General features: G+C 39.6%; 1 protein-coding gene across 4 annotated transcripts in view; it reads right to left on the bottom strand.

The window, feature by feature from the left end:
• Positions 1 to 10,196: 10,196 nt before the first annotated feature.
• LOC126266957 (uncharacterized) overlaps positions 10,197 to 15,666 on the bottom strand; it is a 1,160,365-nt gene continuing 1,154,895 nt past the window's right edge. For all 4 annotated transcript variants that reach the window (XM_049971677.1, XM_049971676.1, XM_049971675.1 and 1 more), the window contains 3 exons: positions 15,293 to 15,418; positions 14,581 to 14,718; positions 10,197 to 12,859 (listed from right to left, as the gene is read on the bottom strand). In XM_049971677.1, the coding sequence (XP_049827634.1) occupies positions 12,641 to 12,859; positions 14,581 to 14,718; positions 15,293 to 15,418 (483 nt within the window). In that variant the 3' untranslated portion in view covers positions 10,197 to 12,640. The remainder of the gene's footprint in view (positions 12,860 to 14,580; positions 14,719 to 15,292; positions 15,419 to 15,666) is intronic.

Here is a 15,666-nt window from a genome sequence, read left to right as displayed (position 1 = left end):
TAGATTTCAGTTTTTATACAACTGTCAAGCACAATGCTGAAAGCTGTTAGGCCATTATTATGTCATATTCCTTTGTTGTTGTTGTGGTCTTCAGTCCTGAGACTGGTTTGATGCAGCTCTCCATGCTAACCTATTCTGTGCAAGCTTCTTCATCTCCCAGTACCTACTGCAACCTACATCCTTCTGAATCTGCTTAGTGTATTCATCTCTTGGTCTCCCTCTACGATTTTGACCCACCACGCTGCCCTCCAATACTAAATTTGTGATCCCTTGATGCCTCAGAACATGTCCTACCAACCGATCCCTCCTTCTAGTCAAGTTGTGCTACAAACTTCTCTGCTCCTCAATCCTATTCAGTACCTCCTCATTAGTTGTGTGATCTACCCATCTAATCTTCAGCATTCTTCTGTAGCACCACATTTCGAAAGCTTCTGTTCTCTTCTTGTCCAAACTATTTATCGTCCATGTTTCACTTCCATACATGGCTACATTCCATATAAATACTTTCAGAAACGACTTCCTGACACTTCAGTCTATACTCGATGTTAACAAATTTTTCTTCTTCAGAAACGCTTTCCTTGCCATTGCCAGTCTACATTTTATGTCCTCTCTACTTCGACCATCATCAGTTATTTTGTTCCCCAAACAGCAAAACTTCTTTACTACTTTAAGTGTCTCATTTCCTAATCTAATTCCCTCAGCATCACCCGACTTAATTCGACTACATTAAATTATCCTCGTTTTGCTTTTGTTGATGTTCATCTTATATCCTCCTTTCAAGACACTGTCCATTCCGTTCAACTGCTCTTCTAGGTCCTTTGCTGTCTCTGACAGAATTACAATGTCGTCGGCGAACCTCAAAGTTTTTATTTCTTCTCCATGGGTTTTAATACCTACTCCGAATTTTTCTTTTGTTTCCTTTACTACTTGCTCAATATACAGATTGAATAACATCGGGGAAAGGCTACAACCCTGTCTCACTCCCTTCCCAACCACTGCTTCCCTTTCATACCCCTCGACTCTTATAACTGCCATCTGGTTTCTGTACAAATTGTAAATAGCCTTTCGCTCCCTGTATTTTACCCCTGCCACCTTCAGAATTTGAAAGAGAGAATTCCAGTCAACATTGTCAAAAGCTGTCTCAAAGTCTACAAATGCTAGAAACATAGGTTTGCCTTTCCTTAATCTAGCTTCTAAGGTAAGTCGTAGGGTTAGTATTGCCTCACGCGTTCCAATATTTCTTCCCCGAGGTTGGCTTCCACTAGTTTTTCCATTCGTCTGTAAGGAATACGTGTTAGTATTTTGAATCTGTGGCTTATTAATCTGATTGCTCGCTAATTTTCACATCTGTCAACACCTGCTTTCTTTGGGATTGGAATTATTATATTCTTCTTGAAACCCGATGGTATTTCACCGGTCTCAGACATCTTGCTCACCAGATGGCAGAGTTTTGTCAGGACTGGCTCTCCCAAGGCTATCAGTAATTCTAATGGAATGTTGTCTACTCCTGGGGCCTTGTTTCGACTCAGGTCTTTCAGTGCCCTGTCAAACTCTTCACGCAGTATCGTATCTCCCATTTCATCTTCATCTAAATCATCTTCCATTTCCATAATATTGTCCTCAAGTACATCGCCCTTGTACAGACCCTCTATATACTCCTTCCACCTTTCTGCTTTCCCTTCTTTGCTTAGAATTGGGTTTCCATCTGAGCTCTTGATATTCATACAAGTGGTTCTCTTTTCTCCAAAGGTCTCTTTAATTTTTCTGTAGGCAGTATCTATCTTACCCCTAGTGAGATACGCCTCTACATCCTTACATTTGTCCTCTAGCCATCCCTGCTTAGCCATTGTGCTCTTCCTGTCGATCACATTTTTGAGACGTTTGTATTCCTTTTTGCCTGCTTAATTTACTGCATTTTTATATTTTCTCCTTTCATCAATTAAATTTCTTTATTTCTTCTGTTACCCAAGGAGTTCTACTAGTCCTCATCATATCCCTTAAGGCAGTCCAAAGCGGGTAAGTAAGATTAACAAATGCCTTGTTTACCTGCTTCGGACTGTCTTAATAGGAATGACATAGTAGTGGTCTAACCACTTTTACCATAGCGTTGTACTTGATAACGGCATAAAAGTCGAAATATAGATTATCACAGAAGACAAATATAGTAACACTCAGCCAAATGGCGGTTTACTCTTCTAAAAAGAATTTATATTCTGTTGTGTTTATGAACATCGTAGAGTGTACCCAGACTGCAAGAAAGAAACACTGAAAAGAAAACCTTCTCAAGAATACGAAACGCACCCTAAAAAGCGGAAAAGGTACTTTGTTTTGATTTTAAGTTGACATACTTTTACAATGACTAAATACTACAAAACCTAAGTATCTCAATATTAAAATTTGTCGCTCTAGTCAGCACAGGTTAACGTGATGCTATTGAGATGAACTTTTTTTTCAGAATAAATCTAACAAAACAGAAATCATTGAAGGGGTGAGAGTAAAATTTTTCGAAATGCAATTTTTGTGGCGAAGTAAGGAACACGCTAATAAACACTTTGCTTTTTTTCGTCTAGCGTCATTGTTGTTTCTGCCATAAGTGAAATCTCCTTACTGTCCTTTACTTCAGTCCTGCGTTGATAAAGCTCCAACTAATAAAGAAAAGTAGCAACTTTTTCTTGGCGATAAAATATTCGCAGTCTTTCTTACAAGAAGGGTTTAAAATTTTTATGGAAGGTTATGCCATTTCTTCCGACGCAGCTGCGTTTTTGCGCCAACCTGAACTCAAAGCAAATGCAGGACAGTGCCGAAATAGAGCTCTCACTCTTTTTCCCTATCAGCTCATAATATCCGTTGTTCTTGGAGTACAGAAAATGACACGTCCGCTGCATTTTTGTTTACAACCAACAGTATTTCAAATTTGTAAATAATACATTTCAGCTATCAGTCGTCCTTTTTAAATTTTATTGGAGGATCTAGATTTCAACTAGAAACTAGCCATTCTCAATGCACTATCATTTTTTATCAATGTATGTGATGCATGTTGGTCGGGCTTCATCCACAGTTCATTGAGTATTCATGAGTACTCAATGAACTGTGGATGAAGCCCGACCAACATGCATTACATGAATTGATCAAAAATGATAGTGCATTGAGAATCGCTAGTTTCTAGCTGAAATCTAGATTTGTCAATAAAATTTAAAAAGGACGACTAATACCTGAAATCTATTATTTACAAGTCAATATAACAGTCGCTGAGTGTAACAGCCTTCTGAATGGAAGGTAACCTGATGACTATTTCGAATGGTTCAAATGGCTCTAAGCACTATGGGACTTAACATCGGAGGTCATCAGTCCCCTAGACTTAGAACTACTTAAACCTAACTAACCTAAGGACGTCACACACATCCACGCCCGAGGCAGGATTCGAACCAGCGACCGTAGCAGCAGCGCGATTCCGGATTGAAGCGCCTAGAACCGCTCGGGCACAACGTCTGGCCATCAGTATATCCTCATTTCTAATTTCTCCTGCTTCTGACTTTTGATATTCAGTCTCATCAATCTAACATTATTGATATATGAGTAAAAATATATTTTCTAAACATTTTACTATTTTATTTCCTAACTTATTCATCATTTGTGGGGTTCATGTCAGATTTACGCACATAAGGATGTAATTTTGGATAATCAACATAAAAAATGACTCAAATTAATAATACAATAATGTTCATGAAACCAAAACGCGAACTTTGAACACAATAACGAGATTCTACACTATTTCTCTAGGATATTGTGAGCTTTTTGCATCAACTATAAAATTTAATTCTTCTGACATGACCAACCCATTTATATATAAAAAAAATTGCAATTTAGAGTCCTGACTCCCCCTCCCCCCTTCAAGATAAATTTCTGCTGATGTCCATGGCAGTAAGTACGAGTTTTACGCCCAACACATTCAAGCCCCCTTTTCACTTTCGTCTTTGATTATATTGTGCCATAATGATGTTGTTACTTTATGCTCTTGTCATCTTTTTATCTTTAACAGTTGTCTAATGATTGTCTAACGACTGAAAGCACTCACTAGAGGAAATAAACTTGATTGAGACTATTTTCTTACAGTCAGAATATTTGACACAGTACAGAGCACAGTACATTATATTGGACGGCGAGCGTTCAGCAGAAATGAAAGTAACATCAGGTATACACTGAGACGACAAAATTAATGGGAAGCGATATGCATGTACACAAATGGCTATAGTATCGCGCACACAAGGTATAAAACGGCAGTGAATTCGTGCATTTGTTCTCCGATGATTCATGTTCGGAGCTTTCTGACGTGATTTTGGCCGCAACACGGGAATTAACAGACTTTGAACGCGGGATGGTAGTTGGAGTTAGACGCACGGGACTTCACATTTGATAATTCGTTAGGGAATTCGTTATTCTGAGATACAGAGAGCCAAGAGTGCGCCGACAGTACCAAATTTCAGGCATTACCTCTCACCACAGACAACGCAGTTCTGGTGGCCTTCACATACGACCGAAAGCACCGTCGTTGGCGTAGAGTTTTCAGTGCTAACGGACATGAAACACTGTGTGAAATGACCGCAGAAATCAATGTGGAACGTACGACTAACGTATCCGTTAAGAGAGTGCGGCGAAATTTGGCATTAATGGCTATGGCAGCAACTCGAGTGCCTTTGCTGGCAGCACGACATCGGCTGCAGCGGCTGTTCTGGACTCGTGACCATATCGCTTGGACTCTTAGACGGCTGTAAAACCGCGCCTAGTCAGATGAGTCTCCTTTTCAGTTGGTAAGAGCTGATGGTAGGATTCGAATTGGGGCGCAAGTGGACCCAGGTTATCAACATGGCACTGTGCACGATGGTGGTGGCTCCATAATGGTGTGGGATGTTTTTACGTGGAATGGGCTGAGTCCTCTGGTCCAATTGAAACGACCATTGACCGGAAATTTCATGTTTGGCTACCTGGAGACCATTTACAGCTATCCATGAACTTCAGGTTACCATACAACGATGTCATGTCATTGGACCACAATTTGTTCACGACTGGTTTGAAGGAACTTCTGGACAAATCGAGCGAATGATTTGGCCACTTTGATCACCCAGCATGAATCCACCGAACGTTTATAGGACGTAAGCGAGAAGTCAGTTTTTGCACAACATCTTGCACCGGCAACACTTATTATGAATGGCTGTAGGGCCTTCATGGCTCAATATTTCTTTAGGGGACTTCCAACAACTTGTTTAGTTCATGCCACCTCGAGTAGCTGCACTTCGCCAGACAAAAGGAGGTCCGACAAGGTATCGAATGACTTTTGTCCTCTCAGTGTAAACCCAGGTAGCTTTTACTGAAATTGTAAAATTTCTTAATCTATACATGTAATGACATCTAATTATTTCCGTCCAATTTGGGGAGCTCCTTTATGGTTTTTGTGTTAGAGTATATATGTAAAGTCTCTCCCTGTTTTCTGTTGTCTTCAGTTTCAATGCCAGGCAAGTCCATGTAGTATTGTGTGGAGGGTTCATACCCATCCCTTGACTTTGCGTCTGACCAGAACTTTCAATGATTTTCTTGTAGATTTTTTGCCAAGATGTGACTGTGAAGGTTATTTTAGGGGTTTCATTCACAGTTCATGTTATGAATGCATGAGTTGCTACTAAGTTTTCGCTATCAGAAACCTACGGCCTTTTGTGTGGCGATACCATTAAATAAAGTTTGATATTTGCCTTCTTTTACTACTTTACTTGGTATGTTGCTAAATGTGTGTAGAGGTGTTTTTTAGATTAGTGCACATTCTTCCAGTTTTCATAAATATAGCAAAAGATGACTGCAGTGTCTGCTACCTACCAATGAAGACCCAAAATAAAAAAAAACTACAACTGTTACATTGCATTAAAAAAACACTCAAGTCTGCAAAAATTTCAACACATAGCGAGAATGCACTCCGTCTTCTTGCCACGAGTGGCCTACCGGTCCATTCGACCGCCGTGTCTTCCTTACTGGAGGATGCGGATAGGAGGGGCGTGGGGTCAGCAAACCTCTCTCCCAGCCGAAACCTCTCTCTCTTGGCCGAAGCCGCTACTATTCGGTCGAGTAGCTCCTCAGTTGGCATCACGCGGATGACTGCACCCCGGTAATTGGCAACAGCTGGGATACGGTCCCGCACACCGTTAGGCCGTCTTCCGCTCACGCCCCAACATCGTGCAGCCCGCCTCCAGTGGTGTCACGACAGGCGTGAATGGAGGGACGAAGGGAGACGTGTCGTCTTCAACGATGAGAGTCGCTTCTGCCTTGGTGCCAATGATGGTCGTATGCGTGTTTGGCGCCGTGCAGGTGAGCGCCACAATCAGGACTGCATACGACCGAGGCACATAGGGCCAACACCCGGCATCATGGTGTGGGGAGCGATCTCCTACACTGGCCGTACACCTCTGGTGATCGTCGAGGGGACACTGAATAGTGCACAGTACATCCAAACCGTCATCGAACCCATCGTTCTACCATTCCTAGACCGGCAAGGGAACTCGCTGTTCGAACAGGACAATGCACGTCCGCATGTATCCCGTGCCACCCAACGTGCTCTAGAAGGTGTAAGTCAACTACCCTGGCCAGCAAGATCTCCGGATCTGTCCCCATTGAGCATGTTTGGGACTGGATGAAGCGTCGTCTCACGCGGTCTGCACGTCCAGCACGAACGCTGGTCCAACTGAGGCGCCAGGTGGAAATGGCATGGCGAGCCGTTCCACAGGACTACATCCAGCATCTCTTCGATCGTCTCCATGGGAGAATAGCAGCCTGCATTGCTGCGAAAGGTCGATATACACTGTACTAGTGCCGACATTGTGCATGCTCTGTTGCCTGTGTCTCTGTGCCTGTGGTTCTGTCAGTGTGATCATGTGATGTATCTGACCCCAGGAATGTGTCAATAAAGTTTCCCCTTCCTGGGACAATGAATTCACGGTGTTCTTATTTCAATTTCCAGGAGTGTAGATAAGGAACAGCAAAGGGACTATAACACTACCTTCGCGAATGCCAGAAATCACTTGTTTTACTCAATGATTTTCTGTCAGTTACTGCGAACTGTGACTCCTCTGACAGGAGTCACAAAACCAGTCACATAACCGAGACAATATTCCATAAGCACGCAATTGCACTACAAGCCACTTGTGTGGTACAGTGTCAAAAGCCTTTTGGAAATCTAGAAATATGGAATCAATCTGAAATCACATTTTCAACAGCACTCAACACTTCATGCGAATAAAGAGCTAGTTGTGTTTCACAAGAATGATGCTTTTTAGAAAACATCATTCTTGTGAAACACAACTAGCCCTTTATTCGAATGAAGTGTTGAGTCCTGTTGACTGTGTGTCGACAAACTGTTTTCTTCGAGGTAATTCATAATGTTCAGACACAATATATGATCCGAAACACATAATATGACCCGAGCTTGGAATGACTGACATCTTGTGAAAGAGTGTACAGCCTTATGTACAATACTGTCACAGGGCTTAATTTCTGCAACAAGTGTGGACCACTTTGCATGGATGGCTCCAGGTCATTTGTGGTATGGGTTGATGTGATACATGCCGAGAAACAATAGCCATTTCCAGCAATAATCAGGAAGTGACTGCATAAATCTGTGTGTGCATATGACTTCCCCTCCACCTAGTCCAGTGAATATGGGAGGTCTTAAATCTGTTAAGACACTATATTGGTAATCACACTTGTAGAATACATCTTTGAGTGGCATTTAGCAAAAAAACAAAATGTGATGGCTTGGGACTGTCTCCTAAATCTCTTAAGATAACACCTAACTAATTTCCTTGTAAAATATGTAGCTGATTTTCTTCCAGGCCCTTCTCCAGTCCAATAGCATGCTCAATCCTTATTGACCTCATTACCAACAAGATGCTAATTCTCCTTTTGGATTCCTAAATGTTAAGGATCATAATGTCGAGGAAGTCCGAGAGACCAAAACACTTTCCTTCAGCCAACCCCACGTGCCATATTTCATGATAATGCCTTGTTACACATACTGAAGTATGTGTAAGTATACAAAGAACTCCATATTACTTGTCAAATATGTCTGTTATACTTTGTCAGTAGTCAGCCTGTTGTGAAGTTTTTCCAGGAACCACCATATATTCTTCGCAGACACTTTCAGTAAATTCTTGAATCCTGAAATTTGCTCTCTGATTCTAATTGTGTATACTATTAAGTGAATAATCTGTGGAATATTTTTGGTTTCAGTCAAATGTATCCTTCTTGTGTATAATTCTCATAAACAAAACTATACTACAGTATGTGGAACAATATAAGCCACCCCTGTGATGATGATAAAGAAATTTCCAAAACAAATTTGTTGATGTATTTTGTGGTACTAATCACAAGATATTTCTAGTAAAATGAGCAGGTGGAGAACAGTTTAATCTGTCTACATACCTAATAATCATATGTTCACTTTTGCTACAGTTAAGCACCTCCACCCAATCCAACACAAAATTGCAGTGTTGACCTACAATAATTCAAATTGTCCATGCTTCTATGGACATACTTGTACTGTTTACAAACCTAAAACAGTAGTATATAAGTGTTCTATATGTCAGCACTATGTACTTTGCAACTGCAAGATAATGTGTTCAGAATAAGTTTAGATGATGCTTAACTGGTAGGGAAGCAAGACAACCCATTACTTTTACTCATATGGCCAGGCAAAGCCGAGTCTTGTACCAAATTCACTGATTTTCTGTTTTGATTTGCTGATATTGTTTTCCAGAAAATTGGCTTTACTCCCACATATCCTTTTAACATCCACATAATCGTCCTATGTATCACAGTTGACCTTCAATGTGATGAACTATGAGACAGATATTCAGTGCAGTTTGCAGGAGCCCCAAATGCACCAGTGCTACTCTGGCGACATCTGTGTGCAGCTGTAGGTAGTGTATCTGAAACTGGCTCTTGGCTAAGGTCCTTATTACATCATTGAAGTCCTTTGGCAAATATTTTATAAAAGCTAGGACCACACTGTAACTTAAAATTGTCCCAGAACATAAAACTTTTTTTTTAAAGATGTTCGATGAAGGTCCTTTGCGGTGCAATATAGGTGTAAGAAAGTGGATAGTGGCTGGTGACTCGATACCCCCAGCCAGGAACTTAATTGTTTGTTGCAGAGTAATCATGTAGATGTAGATAAGGTTCCAAATGCTTTTCACATCCACAAATGTAATTTGAACAATCTGTCAAGTCAGCACTACCAGCTTGCACAGCCAAGTGGCTAAATGCAAATCGTCCAGTACCACAAATAAGTGTTTAGTTTTTAGTACCGCAATTCCAGTATCATGGCAGTGACTTATCTTTCCCAACATCCTTGGCTATTGGGCAATACCTGGAATAGTACCAATAATTTCTAGTGGAAACCGCTCAAATTTTATCGAATACTGCCCCACCTTCTCCACAGAAAAGGGCCTCGTGTTATCTACACTGGACAATAGCCCTGCCCTTGTTCACAGTTTGTCTGCAGCCAAAAGCCAAGAGACCCAAAAGTTCTCTGCTCGTGAAAATTCCAGCCACGATGTGCCTTCAGTGTCGCATCCCTCAGTGTACACCACGTTTTAAGAAATGTATGTAGTGCAGACCATCATAACATGGCATAGTAAAATTTTCTTAATCCTCATTCTTCATAAATGTGCACTATTATCTTACCAAAAATAACATACTGTTTATGATTCCTCTTTTTTTTTTGGTGTTGTTGGAAAATAAGTTGTCAGATATGTGAACAAGGATATCAGTAAAGAAGCACAGTCTTGCTGAAGTCAGTATTAATCAGAGAATTCGAGAAAATCATGGAAATTAGAATATGCAGTTCATGCTCTGAAAAATCTCCTGAATAGATTCACTGTTCCAGTGCTACAGTCTCCGTATTTCAACCTGAAAAGATATGAGTATGGAACATTACATGGTATTTTAAAGTCATGGAATGGAGCCAAAGGTTTCCACTATGGTAAGTAGTTTGATGACCAAGAAAAAGTAGCAGAGGCACAACATAAAGAAATGACTATGTTGTGAATTAAATTTTAGCCAAATAGTTCCTTCATAATTAACACCATGGCAAATGTTTAAACAAGAACACACAGGGATTCCACGTAAATATATTACAGTGAGCAAAAAGCACAACATTCCTTTAAAAATAATAAATATATTTTCATATCACAGCCATGTTTTCAAACAGTCATTATACACTGTTCAGTATTTTTACACAGAATGCACAGGAGGCATAAAATTTCTTGAATGATAACCACAAAATGCAGGCTAATGTACAAAATTTTCCATCTCTAATATGAGGCTTTCAGCTAACTATTCTATGCAACCGGACATAAAAATAAATATAGGAACAAGTAAAAAATGTTCTATGCCAACTATAACATTACATAGATCAACTGGAAAAAGCTTTTGACTGAAAAACAGTTCCTCATATCCAAATAATAACCTTCTTCAAATACCACATGACCTTCTTAACTACTTCATAGTTATTCAGTATACATTATTAGTCCACAATTACACAGTATACATCAGTTCCCAAGTTGAATCAAGATACTAGAAGACAGGAAAAATTCAGTCTCCTTTACTTAGACCTTTTACTTGTCTCTTTATGTCTTGAACTACCAAATAAATTGCACGTGCTTTGAATCCATTCTCTTTTTCACTGCTCATACCAGGCTGTCAAGTTCCGCTTAAAATCCCCGAACTAAGACATAAACCTACACCGTACTGGACAAGAACTGTAAAACTACATGACAGCTGAAGGACACTAGCTATTCCGAGTATAATTGTGCACAGACCATTCCTCCCAGCGCTGCATTCCTTAATGCAATGCACTGAGATGCGACACTAGCAAGACTGCCACCGGGCACAAGCTGATACCAAAAAGAAAGCAAAGGACCGCCTGATGTCACTGAATATCAACATTTAAAGCAGTTTTCATATATGACTATTCACATAGGTAAGTTTAGAGTTTTCACAAAGAAAGGTTATAATCCCAGGTGTCCAGTGAATGTGTAAGTTAACAACTGTCAACACTTTTGGAGAAATTGGAGAAACATTACACCAGTTAAGTAAAAATAGCACAGAGTTGCTAGGTGACAGTCTTGCACACATTATAATAGCTCAATTTTACAACAACTATTTATATAGCAAACTGGAAAATTAATCTTGCTTTCATTAAAATAGTCCTTTTTACATTTTATAGTAGTGACACTAAGTATAAATAAATAAAGAAATAAATTATGAAAATATAAATATATTCGGCTAAGTATGGCTTCGCTTAAAATAGCACGAATTGTGACTTTTTTAACATTCTTTTACATAACTAGAGTTTAAAATAACCAAATTTAAATTAACAAAATAAATAACTCATCACAATATTCATAAATTAGTCTTACATTCTAGGAAAGTCTAATACTGTACAAAACCATACCACAGATACAAACACACAGAGACTCTCACACATGACAATATGCCTAATGGCAGCTACACAACTTTTTATCAGAATCACAAAAGGAATTAAGTAAATATTTAACCTCTCACAGGGACACACATAAATACATCAAGTGTCATACATAAATATGATTTACAGGGACTGCACGCCTTAGATTTCCTTTTATAAGGAACGAAGACAGACATCTGTCAGGGCTATATTATCAATGTAGCTAATATGTTGCAGCAATCCAACAATTCCAGCAAAGTCCTTTATGCTACACCTGTGAAAGATCACAGGCATTTCATTAGTGCCCACTGAATCATTAGTGCTGGAATTTCAGTAATGCCACAGGGATAGCCTATTTTCTGTTAGGACATATGTAAACAACATCTTTTATGAAAGAATACTTTAACATGAGTTTTGTGACTCATCCCTTTTGTCCTAAAAAAAAAGCAAAGGTAAAACAATTCTAAAATGGTTGTGGATCAGCGTCTGCAAATCAGACAACCGATATTTTTGTATTTGTTTCTACTATAAGTTTCTTCCTGCTTTCAAGATGTGGGCCCAAAAAGCTTAGTCGAATAAAGAATTCATGATAAAATGACATTTATACTGCATCAGTATTTGTCAATCAAAACCTATTTGATCTCGTTATTCACTGTTTAAATCAGCATGTACCATTCATCTTGTGGAAGGGAGGGTAAAGTTTACAAGTTAAAAGTGATTTTTTAAAGTCACTATCACTTTTTTCAGTAGGTGTTGGATGTCAGTTCCAGGGTAGGGTGAATCCACCCACCCTCTTACACTTGTTATTTAAAGCAAACTTTTGGTAAAATACTGAAAAAATTGTTAAAGCAGTGAAAAACACTTAGCCAGAAAAATAAATTGCATCCATTGTCACTGACTTTTCTCCATTTCAGGATGTAAGGGACCAGTCACACACTGGGAAGACAAAACCATAAAATAAGCAATAGAATTTTGTAGCCGGCTGCAAATAGCGTACAGTCCCTTATTTATAACAGCAATAAGATTTCTTTAGTGGCTACTTTACATAGACCACATGTGTCAAAATTGGAGTTCCGGGCTTTAGGAACTGTGATGCCACCAGTGGATGGAAAAGTCGGTAGCATTGGAGACACGGAACTACGCAGAGCCTCCACAGGCTGGATAGGAGCTAGGATTTGCGAAGTAGTTGATGACAGCGTTGGTGTACTTCAGGGCGTTCACATAGTCACGGTAGATGATCCAGTCACGGGCATCACCTGTCTCCAGCCTCACCGCATCTTCCATGATGTCACGACTCACGCTCTCTGGCAGCTCCACTGACAGCTGCTGCATAACTGTCACCAGCTCGCACAATACCTGTGAAGCAAACAACTCTCATGTCAAGACTTGCACCTCAACTCTTTACTAATGGTAGATTAGGAGAGGAGTAGTGTGGCTTTAGGAGCTGCAGTTGCTAACATAGAGTAGTTTTAGAAAAATACAGGAAAAATACAGTGTTCTGTTAAATTTGGCGAAGGCTTTTGATAATGTGGATTGGTATAAAATGTTATTCTTATGTAACACCACATTTCAAAAGCTTTTATTCTCAGCCTGTCTGAACAGCTTATTGTCCACGTTTCACTCCTTATACATCACTGCACTCGTTAAGTACCTTCACCAATCAAATGACTAATATTTAAATTTATATTTGCTGTGAACAAACTCCTCTTTTTCAGAAAGGTTTTGCCTGCTATCACCAGTCTGCATTTTATATCCTCTCTACTTCAGCATTTATCACTTATTTTGCTGCCCAAATAGGACAACTTATCTACTACCTTTACTGTCTCATTTCCTACTCTAATTCTCCCAATATCACCAAATGTATTCCAACAACATTCCGTACGGTTGTTTTATTTTTATTGATCTGTATCTTACAATCTCAAGTCCAGAAAAAATCTATGAAAAGCTTTGTACAGGGTACGATTATGCACCAAGCGTGAAGCATAAGACAATGGGGAAGATAAAAATGAAATGATTAGTTCAGAGGGATTACCTGAGAATGGCTCAAAGATGTCTCATAATGAGTAAATGAGTTAACTGTGTAATCAGATACATATGATAGGAAGAGAGTGAATGTTTGGGCACATATTATGACATCAGCTGCTCTAAACTGTAGCAGATGGGATGAGAGAAATGATTGCAGGGGAAGGAATATTACAAAAGATTTGTTTGCTCAAGGTAGAACCACATTTTCTTATTAAATACAATTATTATTATTATCTTGTTGGTGGTTTGGTCCGTTTGTGCAATTAGACAAAAGGCTGTTTGTTTTTATGCCATACACATTTTGCTCTCTTTTATTTATGAGACATAATCAGTGTTGCCCTGGAATTGTACCTCACTGGCCTGTGTACATCAGCGTGTCTTATTTTTGAAGTTAGTGAGCACACTTTCTTACCACTGTGTGTGTGTGTGTGTGTGTGTGTGTGTGTGTGTGTGTGTTTTTAACATGTGTTAGTTTTATGTATTTCAAGAAACATCTAAAATAAGATGATAATGATGATGATGATATAATAATAATGCAGATTGTTGATTACGTGACTTGCAGTAATGATGCTGAAATGATCAGGACAACAATTGGCAAGCAACAGGAATTCAGAACTAGAGAAACACCTAAGGCTTACACGAAGCACTTGGACTGATGTAATTGTGCTAAGTATGCTGATGATGGGTCCAATATCTCAATGTGCATGAAGTAGAATTACATATTGTATGACTGAATGGATATATTTGTGCACAAGTTTGGTATTTGGCGTGATGTACAACTTGATCCCATGGAAAATATTTAAATGTACCAGAGTGGATGGTTCAGCCCCATTTTTTGTAAATGATGCTCAAGACACATACACCTGAGCTTTCATTTTAACCTTCCTTGGGTTAATCTACTTCAGTTTTGACAACAGATTTCAGATAACAGACGAAGTTCTGCAGTTTTACATTATGAGCAACAGTGTGTGATTGGGCAGGCCATTGCAAGTTGTGAAGGAAGAGAGTGGTGTCTTAGGCAGTTTTCAGCACACACTAGTCAAAATACTCACCAGCCGCAGCTCGTCCTCGGCTTTTGCGAACTGTTCTGCGAGCACATCGCCTTTGTCCTTCCGATCCCAGACGATCTGCTCCAAGCCCACTGCGAATCTCTGGATGTTTGTAAACGCTCTGCGGAGAGCTTCCCCCTTCTGAAAGCAAAAAGACAATTATTTTTCTCCATATAAAGGAGTATATATGAGGTATTGTGGTCCTGCTATAAAAATGCTGATTATGTTGCCTCTTAAGTTGTTTGTTGGATATGCTACTCATTTAAATGACACTATGTATTAATAAATCTGCCTTCAAGTCACATTTATACTCTACTTATTTTGCGGAATGCGTTTTGAAAAATGTGTTATCATTGACACCACCACCACCAGCAGGCACATATTTCATTTCTACAACAAGCAAAATTGCAAGTAATCTAATCATTGTCCACATATAACGCTGTGGTCAGAACCTGACTAGTTTGTTGTTTGGTGCAGAAAACATGTATCAACAGCTTGCATCTGAGTATGCAGTTGCCAGCATCAAATTTCAATATCACAAATGAGTAAAACACATGTGACTGAAGCATTTTTATTAATGCATTACTTCATTTATCTAGTTACAAATCACGAAAAAGTAATGGAAAAATTAAATTCGTATATTACAATTACAAATCGGAGATTTTCTTTTGGGCTCGTTAGACGAGACTTCTTTTTTAGCGTAAATTGTACACACCTCCAGGCCATTGAAGTGATCGGATGGCAGGCACTCGTCCATATTAGGCAGCTCAGGCAACCAGGGGTATTTCTTGTCCTTGAATTCACTTTCAATGTCGGAATTACCGTGGAAGACCTCCTTCGACTGCAACAGAACAGAGAGAACAGCGCGTAAGAACTTTTCGCCGAGCCAGATCTCTGTAAGACAGTATAAGACACAAGCTCTGGAATGCCGCGCTGAGTACACCAGAATCGGAGCAAAGCAACACGTTCGTGTACTCTCTGTCTTAAAACGTTGCAGATGCAGATGAGCACTAGGAAGACCGTGGGAGACATCTAGGTAAGTTCACATTACGGTGGGATTGTTCACGCGCTCTTGGTTCTGGGACGAAA

The sequence above is a fragment of the Schistocerca gregaria genome, chromosome 4, assembly GCF_023897955.1.
Source record: "Schistocerca gregaria isolate iqSchGreg1 chromosome 4, iqSchGreg1.2, whole genome shotgun sequence".
Classification (NCBI taxonomy): domain Eukaryota; kingdom Metazoa; phylum Arthropoda; class Insecta; order Orthoptera; family Acrididae; genus Schistocerca; species Schistocerca gregaria.
Note: the sequence above shows the minus strand (reverse complement) of the source record. Positions and strands in the feature narration are given on the sequence as shown.